Source organism: Coprinopsis cinerea (assembly GCF_000182895.1).
Source record: "Coprinopsis cinerea okayama7#130 chromosome 6 map unlocalized cont3.6, whole genome shotgun sequence".
Classification (NCBI taxonomy): Eukaryota; Fungi; Basidiomycota; class Agaricomycetes; order Agaricales; family Psathyrellaceae; genus Coprinopsis; species Coprinopsis cinerea.
Genome location: NW_003307539.1, coordinates 1,199,683 through 1,211,734, shown reverse-complemented (window position 1 = coordinate 1,211,734; position 12,052 = coordinate 1,199,683). Strand labels below are relative to the sequence as shown.

Below are 12,052 nucleotides of genomic sequence, written 5' to 3'. Positions count from 1 at the left end.
GAGCGGCTCGCGTACATACTTCTCTTGCACACAGGAATTAACAGCAGTCGGACGATGCGCAGAAATGGGCACAGAAGCGGGCAAACTGATGTCAATGATGATGGCGAGAAGAACTACCTATTCAACTTCGCGCCGTATACTACCAAACACTTCAAAAGGGGGCGAAAGATAAGGAAGCGGCCAAGTTGAAGAGACCACGAGAGAACTCAGTGCCGCCGTCACGAGAATCAGAACCACAACCAGCGTAACCAGGTACTTATCACGATTCGTTCAACGAGGAAACAGCCAAGGAAGCGGAATCTTAAACAGATATGTAAAGAATATGTAAAGAAGTCTCGACTCCGAAGTCGACGAGGGGATAAAAGATATGCACCCAAAAGAAGCCTCGGAATCACCAACCCGAATAGAAAAAAGAAGAAAGTCCATGACCTTCGAAGAGGGTCCGGAGTGAATGGGTCGCCGGTCCCCTAGGAGGCGAACAGTGATACGGCGATTCGAGTTGCCGTTAGTGGAAATGGGATTTCCTATTCGACGCGCCTGGGTTCTTTGAGACAGGGGCACCGCACGCTTGGTTGGGAAGTACCGCGCCTTTCGTATGGAACAGGAGATAACACTCGGTCGACCATGCGGGCGTTGAAGGAGCGTCTACCTTCTACCTTCTACCATCCATCGTCCATGGATTGATAAGAAGCCCAGGGAGCGTCGGTTACTACAAGGTTTAGTAACCCCTAATAATAGGCTTCATCTATGTACAACACACTACGGCGGATCCGTCAGAAACCGGAAAATAGTGTTCACCGACGCTCTCACCGGTCAAGCTCAGTCATTAAAAACGCTATAAAATGAATTCCGCTGTGCCTACCGAGGCTAATGTTAACTGACCGAAGTCGCCGCGCGCCAAGTCTGAATGAGAAGGTCGACTACACTGGCCATGGTCAAGCGATGGAATTCGAGTCGTAGACACCACCATGGCGCCATAATATCTCATGAACATTGCTCCACTTCCCTTGTGCGAACGACGTACATGTTCAGAGAGCCGATCATTCAAATACATGAGCCAAACGGCTCAAACATTTTTTTCATTTCACTTTCCAAGCGAGTACTGTGCCTCACAAATCTACAACACCACAATACCTGAGAGAAAAGAGAACAAGGAAGAGAGGATGGAGGAGGTATACGATTAGCTAACAGTCCTAGTAGAGAAATTCGCGGCCCAGTGTCAAGAACAAAGAGAAGGATATCATGACAGCAACTTGAATCTGCATGAAGGGGTATGATAATGTGACGACACAGGAGGGTAATAGGGGGATTAGGGTCCAGCGAAGAGTCTCTACAAGGCTGCGTGGAGAGTTTAGTGTGAATAGGATGTAGTCGTACGCGTAGGATGGGGATGGAAAGCGTGAAGCGTGAATAGGGTCGGGACAGCGTGTGGTGGTGAAAGAGTGACTGGGATTACAAGAAGTTTAGGCCAAGCGTTGATGAGGGTCCCCGGAGGGGAACGGGAGTGAACAGTCAATTTGCGTGTTTAAGCGCCAATGGAGACTAGATGGAATCGTTAGAATCGCGTGAAATGAACGTGGAATGTGGACGTACTGGGTGTGCAGCCCGCCGTGATAACACCGTTAAAGTCATTACCACTGCAGCAAACGGTCTGTCCGGTACTGTAAACGACGAATTAATTAATGATGAGGGTAAGGCGGACAGTAAGATACACACCATGAGCTTCCACCGCCGACGCCCAGGGCGTTGAGGTTGGTGCACTGCATCCCGACAATGGTGTTGAGGCCAAGGCCAAGATTAAGGATCGACGAGAGCAATTTCGGGACCGCGTCATTGGAAGAGGCCACAGAGTTGCCTGGAAAGGGTAAGCATCCTCGTATCGGAGACGCAATGCTCAAAGAATGAAATACTTACAGCACTTGATGGTTCCGCCATTGCACTGGCTGCTGGAGCCTGATGGTTGGGCCCGGGCAGCGACTGTGGACATTGTTAGTAAATGAAATGGGTCCAGCAGAGAACGACTCACGGTGAGCAGGAGTTGCGTGTCGCCTCACAGGTGGCAGAGGCGGGAGGCCTCGGGCAAGACGCTCCGCATTGGGACCACCTGCGGGAACGGCAGCGACGAGGGCGAAGAAGAAGGACAAAAGAGTGGCGGCGATGAAAGCGAGCTTCATTATGACTGTTGAGGAAGGAGTCGTCCGGGATGGGTCAACGGGCCAAATGGGAGGGAACGAAGGGGAACTAAGAAAGACCTGGACAATATCGTCCTGGGTTAGCTGATTTATAGCGCCAGCACGCCGTTGGAGCCGGTGCACGAACCAAACCGCTAAAGAAGCCCTGTCATATCAGGCTTCGCGAACATCAACAGCCTTTAGGCGATCTTGCGATCACTGCACACAAATTCCCAATCCGAAAGTGGAGAGGGGATAATTCAGCGTTAACGTTAATTGATTCCCGGGGCCTTTGCAAAGCGAATAAGAGTTAAATGGCTGGGAATGAGGCGTAATGTCCGCCAAATGGGGTGTTAATTTTAGCTCTGAGGTTGGTGCCCATTGGCTTTCGACCATATGTCCAGCTCGCCATGCCCTTATTTCTTATGTTGATGCGTTCTGAGAGGGTCGAATGTAGCCTGGTAAATTGCAGAATGAACATGGTCAATGCAAGCGAGGCTCACTCTAATTCAAAAAAGAGTGAGCCGAGGAGCAGAAATAGCTAAAGATCGCTGTCACCCGTCAAGGAGACCCTGAAGGCGTTATGGCATGTTGCAACGGCGCACGGCTTGGCACTCTTTCCGCTAAGGTTTCTGACAGTGGACGCCGTGTCAACAGCCTGCATTCAAGCTTCAACGTTCGAGGTGGAGAATGGGCAGAATCATTTTCTACGCAGTTAGATTCCACCCGTTCTTCTGAATGGTAGTAACGGACTTGTGGCACTATCGTTCCAATGGCGCTCAGCGATAGCAGCGACCGAGCAATGGCGGGCAGCGTGGTCTGCGGCTGGTCTGCGGTGTGTGCCCCTCATACGTAGCATCGGTACCGTGAGGGGTTTAGGATGGGTTTCCAAGGCCGTGCTCGCCAAATGTCGCCTCGAGGCGTCGGCGGTCCAGACTCCTCGACAAGTGCACTGTGAAAGCGCTCAGCACACAACCACGAATACCTCCCTTTCGGCCTGAGTTGACCTTCACGACCCAGAACCCAAGCTCTGGATGGCATGCGATCAACAATCACACACCCGCGCCTTCTGGAATGAAATATGACCCTAGGTAAGAGACGAGAAGCAAGGCATATAAGAACTTACATACATCTCTCCTCCACATGAGAAATGCTTTCAACGGTCAATCCCACTTTGGAGCCCTAGTCTCCAAGGAGTCTAGAATCCACACTTTATGAATAGCCGCCCAACCTGAGGACATCCAGAAAACGTATCATTGGTCTCTCTCTTTACGATCGACAGAGATATTGAGAGCAACATGAATGAAGGGAAAGAACCAGGACAAGAACGTTCGGGGCCGGCTTCCAATCCGGCTGAGGACATGGAGTTGCCGCAGGTTGCCGTTGAATCAGTTCAAACGTTGTCACAGGCCCGCCTGAGGCAACCAACAGGCAAGCTGGACAATGTCCTTCTATATCGGAATTCAAAGGGCTATAAATGATGCGAACTCATCGACTCAGTAGTACTACACGTACGTATTATTTTGCCCAAATCTCATCGACCCTTAGACTGCAAGCTCAGGACTCAGCTGGACCAGTGCGCGCTTAACGGGCTTCAACCTTGTCCTAGTACACCCGTTCAATACTTAACATTTTCGTAGAGTCCTGTAGAAATATAAGTACCTGTACTGTATGTACATGACAGAGTGTATCAATTTCGACCGGGCATTTTCCTGAGGGGCGATTTACTAGTCTCGTGAACGTTAACCAGACTCTTGGTCCGAGAAGATAATCGTTCTCTACCCTGCGATTTACATGATAAATATAGTCTGATAATCAGTTAGATTGGTCACAGTGGCGTCAATGTCAACGGGTGAACTTCCGTGAACATGACGACAATTCCAGCGGCAACATTCATTCAGATTTCATATCCGCCATCCTCAACTTCCCTTTAGGACAACCCGAGACCCTTGGTTCTCATATCTTTCCATCGCTTGAACCCTACATCTTTCCCTCTAACTCGTGCACAAGGAGAGCGAGGGCCCGGGGAGCAACCCTGCACGCTACGAGGGCCGCCTATCTGCAGACTCCAGGGATAGCTCGTTGTCACGATGGGACACTATCTTGTCGATGACGAGAAAAGACTCAGAAGGATGGTTTCCTAGCACCCGGATTGGGTAGGAATGTCGAAAAGCTTCCATCGCTCCCAATCCACCGGCTCATGTGGCTGCAAAAACACACTGCCGCACTTTGCCGCCGGGACATCTGATCTTCAAGGACCCTATCGCGGTTCCTGGAGTTGGATCCGGTCGGGGACTTTCCTTCCTCCCAAAAATGCCAGCAAGATTTCACACCTCCAGAAGATTGAAGACATCGCGTTTCGAAGTGTTACCATCTTCTCTTGCCAATGGAATCGCAAGATAACCTTGGATGTTTCAAGAACAGGACAACGGGGTACGTCTTGCCCATTCTGCGTGTGATTACGAAGAAACAACGATCATCTTCTAACCGGCGATATAAGGGGTACTAAAAGGATATCAAAGCGAATCGAGATGTAGGGTTTTTACATATATAAAAGAGGCCACTGTGGAGGCAAATTCTGACGAAGTTGATCCATCCTTTCTCGCCCGGCATCCCTTGTTCCCGTTCCGACACCTCGATGCCCTCATTGGACTCCCCCACCTTGTCGCTCGAATCGACGGTGGTACCCATGGCGGAGACGCCAGCCCAGCAGTCAAGAACGGTTTCAATTGCTGGCGATGACCGCATCGAAAAGAAGGACGGCTCGTTATCGGGCGAGGGGTCTGTCAATGTAAAAGAAACAGGAGGTGATCTTGAGCAGCCGGCGGGGGAGGCGACCTTCCCAGAAGGTGGGCTCCGGGCGTGGCTTGTGGTCATTGGAGTGTGCGTAGTCCTTCTGTTCCTTTTGCGCGTAGGTTTCCCGCTAACGAAAGAATTGAATTTTGTAGGGTGATTTCGCAAATGTGCAGTTTCGGGTTCGTGCTTCAGCGAATTCATCATATGGGGACGGGCGCGTTTGAATGATTCCAAACGTTAGTTACACCAACGCCTACGGAGTATACAATGGTAGGAGGCTCTACTTGAAGATTCACATTCAGCGGGGTGTCCTTAAGCCCCTCCCCCAGACTATTACGTTCGGTACTATCTTGCAAAGAACTACACTTCAGGGCAAATCAGGTACGGTCTACGCGGCTCAACCCATCTCGCCCAACAAATGCATACCAATCACCCACCTCATTGTTCAGTTGGATCGGTAGCGTCCAGCTAGGTCTGGTCCTATCTTCAGGGCTCGTCTCCGGACGGGCCTTCGATCGAGGATACTTGTGAGTACCATTCTTAACAACGTACAGTCCCATTCACCCCTCCCACCCTAATCGAACTCGGCGACGACGCGCTTCTCCAGTTATCACCTCATGATCGGAGGTTCCATCCTTCTCGTCTTCTGCCTATTTATGCTCTCCATCACTCAGCCGGAGAAGTTGTACCAGGTAAGTTGACATGGAGCCCAAGATTCCAGACTGGGGATTTCTATCCAGTCTCTTGCTTTCTCTTGCTTCGAATCTTGGGGAGGACCCTCCATCCTGACCTCTTCATTTCAACCAACTTTTAGGTGTTCTTGTTGCAAGGCATAGGGATGGGGATTGCAATTGGGCTGATGTACATCCCGGCTTTGGGGATCATCTCTCAATACTTCCTTAAACGTCGGTCATTAGCCTTGGGGATAGGAACTGCCGTGAGTCCCCTAGTTATCTCCTCCAATTAAAGGCGACTCACCCAGCTACCCAAGGGCTCAGCGCTAGGCGGGATGCTCCACCCTATCATGCTGAACAAATGGTTCCATGGTTCCTTAGGGTTTCATAACGGAGTCCGAGCAAGTGCGGGTCTTATTGGAGGACTTCTCCTGATTTCCATCATCTTGATGAAACCGCGGCCACAGGCTTTCGCAGCTCGCAAGCAGAACTCGGATCCCGGTCTTTTGAAGAATTTCCGAACGTTCCTCTCTGATATCCCCTATACGATCACGGTATTTGGGTGAGTCGGCATTCTTCTTTGTCAGGGTGTATGAGACACGACGAGCTTCCAGGACGATATGCGTTCTATCTGGCCTGTACTTCCCAATCTACTTCATCCAGCTCAACTCGATAAAGAATGGTATCAACCCGGACCTTGCGTTCTACACGGTAGGATAGCTTCCCGCCAGTCTACTGGGATTCCACTGACTGCCTTTGCTGTGATTCAGATCGCCATTCTCAACGGTTCCAGCATCATCGGCCGAATCGTCCCAAACATCTTCATCTACCGATTTGGTGCCTTCAATGTCCTCGTTCCCTGTACCGCAGTCTCCGCCATCCTCGTTTTCTGCACGCTCGCAGTAAACAACGCCGTAGGGACGATCTTCTACTCCGTCCTCTTTGGATTCTTCTCCGGAGCTTGTGAGCGAAGACAATCTCCCGGAGTACGAACGTTTGGATTAATTCACTCATGATTTAGATGTGGGCACGTTGCCGCCAGCAATCACGTCGTTGGCGCACAGCGATAGTGAGATAGGATCACGGTTGGGGATTTGCTTTACGTTCACAGGTATGAAGGCATTGTCAGTCAATCTCCGGGGCTGGGTGCTCATGATAAATTACTTTCCTAGGCATTGGTGGTCTGATAGGTGCGCTTTCCCATACCTACCGCTTCAAAATAGCCAATTAACTTGACCTGCACAGGCACGCCAATCGCAGGCCTTTTGCTCACTTCAGATTTCCACTGGTGGCGCCCCATCGTCTTCGCGGGCGTATGCGTCTCGACAGGCTTCCTCAGCTTCACATGTACTCGTTTCCTGAAAGCCAGAGAACGAGGTACTCACAGGGTGTGACGATCGGTCATCGCTCACGTCAGACAAGAGACACTTGAGTCTATTTTCTTCACACTACGTACACGTTACAGTACCACTATGATCTAAAGCGTTCATAATGCGTACAGGTAAAGCCTCGCATAAACCCCGTAAAATGCCCGTTGGCAGGTGCCTGCCGCCGGCAGATGTTCGTCGTTCGCCCCATTGAGTCCGAATGTGGATGGTTACTATGGGACATGCCATACAATGTTAAGTACAATCTAAATCGCCGGGTCACAGAGGAAAGTCAAAGTCCATGAAGTATGAAACATGTCGTGAAAACGTCGTTGCGGTCATGAAAATCGTCATCATCGTAGGAACAAATGGTCAGAGAAGGAAGAAATTGAGTTATGGGATTGTAAATGGAACGACAGCGCTTGGATCCAGATGGCACGACCCGCCCGAAGGTTGCACGGTGCTCCATACAAACGTCTTGAGGTGGGTCCTCATCCACAGCGCGTCTTCGGGTGCCAAGATAGGTCCCATCCCACTAACAAAAATGTCACTGATGTGCGACAAATTGAGACTCTCGTTCTCCCTCCTCGACGCAAAGTCCATCCGAATCTCCGCCATCCTCCTTAACCCCCTCCCACTAAAGTTGCTGCAATTCTGGACGTGCAGTTCCCGCAGGCTGGGGCAGATATGATAAGGAGGCGACACCTCTTCCGCAAACAAGGCCAGAATGGCATCGTTGAACCCCGGGCAGTCCCGTAGCGCCAGAACTTCTCCGTCCCAGAAGCAGAGGAAGTCTTCGATGTCTTGGTCGATTGGGATTTCCGATAGTTCGAGGAAGATGGGTTGGGGGACGTGTGGGAGCGCGTCGATGGGGATGTTGCGGAGGAGGAGGTAGGTGGGGTTGAAGATGGCCAGATCGAACATGTGTTTGGCGACGTCGGCGCTGAGGTCTTCGAGGATGAGGTCGGTGACGTTGATTACGATGGGTGCTGTTCCTGGAACTCGGGTGCTGGTCTCGAAAGCGACGTCGCGGATGGTGAGGACTTCCAGCTCGGGGAGCCGCGCTAGGAACTCGAGGCTCTCGAGGAGAGAGAGTGGTTCGTGGGTGGAATGGGCGGGTTGGTCGAGGCGCTCGATGGAGAGAGTCTTGAGGTGGGAGAGGACAAGGGACCATGTGTACGGTTCCTTAGCTATGGTGCCAAAGTTGCGACCGTCGATTTTCAGCGTGACGAGGGAAGGCGGCCAGTGCGTCGCAACCAGGAATTTGGGAATGGTGGTGTCGTGGTTTGGTCCGTCGTCCTCGTCACAATGTAGAGCCAATCGGGCGAGATTGGGCTGGAAGGGAGGTTGATACCGGAATTGAGCGATGGATGGAAGGGAGGAGCTATGGTGGAGGTGGAAGTAGATGTCGTTGAAGCGGTTGAGGTTGGCGAGGATGACGTCCATGAAGAGCGACACGTTCATGCCTTCTTGGAGGTCTTGAACGACGTTGTAGTCTTTGCGAACGACAGCAAGGATGAGCGGGTGGCCTTTGGATCGCTGAATGAAGTTCTTTAGGTTGGATAGGGAGGCCAACGGGTCCCTGCTATCCACGAATACGACAGGTCGTGTCCAGAACCGAGCCGTATCGTGAACGATGTTTCTCCAGCGTCGACAGACTGCAGCCGGCGTGTAAGGGAATTGGCAGAACAGCTTCATCAATCCCTTCCATGATCTCTTCCGGAGTGTACTGGGTTGCGATGAGTACAGTTCTGGATGAAGGGTGAACAGCAGCCAGTCGGCATGCGTGATCTTGAAAATCACATCCAGCAGCTCGTTTGGGAGGCTGTTGATTGTCGTCCTGGGTTTCGGAGGCTCCACAACAGGTTGGGGAGAGTCTGCCACTAGCAGGAGCTGGCTTGTTCTGACCAGCAGCCAGTTGGTGTCGTCGTCGTCTTCGGATGTGTCAATGTGCTGGAAAGGTTCAAGCTAAACGACTGTCGTTCAGGAAAGCCCTAGAAGTGTCAGAGAGAGCGTACCTTTTGCGAGCACATCGAGATGCTCGAGGCAATCTCCATCTTCGACAACACCCAGTGGGCAAGAGGGACAATGCCTGGGTATCGCAGAGAAGTAACACCGTTATATCTGAGGCCTCCATGTCTTTAAGATCGTTGTGCCAGAAGACCACCCCGAGTGTTTCAAAGCCAATGTTGTCGCCATGTCGTGGTTCGGATGAAAGTAACTTAACGCCGACAAACCCCGCCGCCTCTCGCGACGTTGCCTAAAACGGACACGCGCCGTCGCGGAAGCAGATGCAAAAGGTTTCCACTGTCCAGCGCGATGCCACCACCAAAGCTCAGCAATCTTTCCTATCTTCAGGTCGTCAACCTTCGGCGAGACACGAGATGTCCTATACTTCCTGTACGACACCAAAATTCGACGTGAGAGAGCAATTGATACCGTTCGCCTTCGCTGAGAAGAAGGTGGCTGCAGCTGCGCAGGGAAAGGCGGAGGTGAATCAAGCAGTGTTTCCAAATCCGATTCAGCAGACGACCTAGTGTAGTACTTACCAATGAAACACATACGGGAGACTACTATTAGGCGCCCGTGCGCCCCTATCCGAGTCTTGATGATCACGTGAAAACCACTTGAGGGTAGCTCTCTGCCGGCCGAGGGCCCTTTATGGTGCGCACTGCTTGGTCCCGACCTCTACCATGCACAACTGTCTACGTATTCCCGAAATCGTGACTCTCATCTTCCAATACGTGTACGAGAATGACGAAAACGACAAACAACACGCGAAAACCGTGGCGAATCTGGCACGAACATGCAAAGCCTTCACGTCGCCCGCGTTGGGTATTCTGTGGCATGAGACAACGTTGACGCGCTTTTTGTCCCTTCTCCCGGACGATAGCTGGACCAGCAAACACACCTTCAGTGAACTGTCTGGCCATGGCTGGAACCCCCGAAAGGGAATGGTGAGTTGTCTTAGGATTGATTAAGAAATGGTTTGATGTTGATTGACCGTGCAGGATTTTACAAGGATTCCAACCCCTGTAGAATGGGAGCGATTCAGACTCTACGCCAACCGTGTCAAAAAGCTTGAGATCACCTTTCCGAAATACGACTCGAAAATCGGTCAACGAATCGCAGATGTCCATCCCAGTATGATCTGCGCATTACCTCGATACGGTTGCCTGCCCAGTCTACGACATTTGCGGTGTGCCTTTGCAGGCCTGTCCAGGCCGTTTTTTGAAACCTTTCTGGTTCCAAGTCTGACAACTATCGAATTTCGCTACCACTATCATGGTCATCATCAATCCTTCGATTTCTTTGCGCAGAAGTTTATGCTCGAATTGCCCACAAAGGTGCCACGTCTCCAAAAGCTAGTGGTGACGATCGACGAGCCATCGTGCAGCTGCGAAACCCACGACAACATCGCTGCATCTTTCTCCCTTGATGAACCTCTACGCAACCTTCCCTCTCTTCGCCATCTCTCGCACCCCTTCAACATTTCCTACGATACCATTCGGCACCTCGGATCCGCGACTCAAGCCATCGAGGTTTTCGAATCGACAACAGATATTGGAGTCTTCATCAAATGCGTCAATGGAAAAACGGGTTTGTTTCCATCTCTTCGATACCTGGGGGTCAGATGTGACAAACTGGCACCTTTCGAGACACTCTTCGCTAAGTTTCCGCCCACGCAACTCCATGGCCTTCGCGTTGTTTACACAAATCCAGTCTCCCCCACTCCTCAGGAGTTATTCCACTTCTTCACATTGTTGGTCGACCATGTCTCACGTACAAATTTCATCTCCCTCCAGATAATTCACGACCCACAACTCGGATTCGTCCGCCCATCTGGACAACTGGCAACTTGCGATCACCTCCAGCCTCTCTTTTCCCTGAAGAAACTTGAACATCTCGAGCTCGGTTTACATTACCCTGTCTATCTCAACGAGCACGATGATGGGCCGGAGCGAGTCGCCAAAGCGTGGCCCCGAATAAAGACCCTTTACCTGCAGCACCATGTCGCGGATTTGACCAAACCCGATATGACCCTCGGCCAACTAGCGCTATTTGCAGAACACTGCCCGAATCTCGAATCGCTGCGGCTCACTTTGGACCTTACAACTCTACCTGAACCGGAGCCCCTTAATTCACCGGGGAATGGCCCCGCCTGCTCCAAGGTGAAGAATCTGAACCTGATGCATACCGTCACGATGGGAGAGCATCAGGAGGAACCTGTTGCGATGATTCTTTCCTCCCTCTTCCCTTCACTGAAGACCATCGAATTCCATCGTTACCCCGAGTTGGAATTTTGGGACCGGATTTTGGAGCAGGCTCAGACATTCTCCATGATTCGGAAGCAAGAGCGGCGTCGGCTATGGGGTCCAATTACCAACAGTGCCTGATGTAGATACTGGAAGGTAGCTGACCTGCCTCCCCAAAAGAATGCTCTCGTTGTCATTCAACGTCTTCCTGTGTCCCTTCTCTTCAATTGTTGATCGAATTGGGAGTGTTGACTCGAACATCATCGATCCCTTGTCCAAGCTCTCGACCTAAACAGTCTAGGGTGTCTCCTAATGGGGCAAGACACCGTCGTCCCATGCTTCCTTCGGTCCCTTCGCGCATTTGCCGCATTTACCTTCCACAATCGCTCGCTTCTTTCGCTTTCCCAAGATGCCGCGACATTTATCTGCGACGTATTTTCTCCGTTATCAGCGCGACATTTGTGACGATTTTATCACGACGGGTCAGGTGGTGTGGCTTTTCGTAAGTGACAAGGATGGAAACCTCTGACGAGGCTTCAGCTATGTCGCTGCCAGGATAGAGATGCATCATGCGCTCCGCGAGGGTCGGCATTGTGAAGCATGGCAATGGTTCTGATTTACCGATGAAGATTGATACGTGCTCCCGTCGTATACAGTCCATGGCTTCGCGATGTCCTTGGCTAATATGAGAGTGTCGAGTCCTCTTGGCCAAGATAGGTGGTTTTATCTTTTGTAACCGACTATATGCCGTGTTTCTGTTTTGTTTTAAGATCGATGGTCAGTTATGT

General features: G+C 51.3%; 4 protein-coding genes across 4 annotated transcripts; 2 read left to right on the top strand and 2 right to left on the bottom strand.

The window, feature by feature from the left end:
* Positions 1-1,049: 1,049 nt before the first annotated feature.
* On the bottom strand, positions 1,050-2,238 carry CC1G_09503 (hypothetical protein). The gene is made up of 5 exons (XM_001837900.2): positions 2,027-2,238; positions 1,915-1,977; positions 1,717-1,855; positions 1,594-1,661; positions 1,050-1,542 (listed from the first exon to the last, which is right to left on the bottom strand). The coding sequence occupies exons 1-5, from the start codon at positions 2,172-2,174 to the stop codon at positions 1,526-1,528; spliced, it is 435 nt and encodes a 144-aa protein (XP_001837952.1). The 5' UTR covers positions 2,175-2,238; the 3' UTR covers positions 1,050-1,525.
* A 2,530-nt stretch (positions 2,239-4,768) lies between these two features.
* CC1G_09502 (hypothetical protein) lies at positions 4,769-7,035 on the top strand (the record flags this gene model as incomplete). Its single annotated transcript, XM_001837899.2, has 13 exons — positions 4,769-5,054; positions 5,120-5,146; positions 5,209-5,237; positions 5,297-5,348; positions 5,417-5,494; positions 5,575-5,659; positions 5,782-5,904; positions 5,959-6,203; positions 6,256-6,352; positions 6,412-6,604; positions 6,663-6,752; positions 6,814-6,831; positions 6,887-7,035. Exons 1-13 carry the CDS (start codon positions 4,810-4,812, stop codon positions 7,033-7,035), a joined length of 1,431 nt encoding a protein of 476 aa, XP_001837951.2. The 5' UTR covers positions 4,769-4,809.
* A 366-nt stretch (positions 7,036-7,401) lies between these two features.
* On the bottom strand, positions 7,402-9,065 carry CC1G_09501 (hypothetical protein; the record flags this gene model as incomplete). Its single annotated transcript, XM_001837898.1, has 2 exons — positions 7,402-8,976; positions 9,027-9,065. The coding sequence occupies 2 exons, from the start codon at positions 9,063-9,065 to the stop codon at positions 7,402-7,404; spliced, it is 1,614 nt and encodes a 537-aa protein (XP_001837950.1).
* A 636-nt stretch (positions 9,066-9,701) lies between these two features.
* CC1G_09500 (hypothetical protein) lies at positions 9,702-11,405 on the top strand (the record flags this gene model as incomplete). The annotated part of the gene is made up of 2 exons (XM_001837897.1): positions 9,702-9,965; positions 10,020-11,405. 2 exons carry the CDS (start codon positions 9,702-9,704, stop codon positions 11,403-11,405), a joined length of 1,650 nt encoding a protein of 549 aa, XP_001837949.1.
* Between the last annotated feature and the right edge of the window lie 647 nt (positions 11,406-12,052).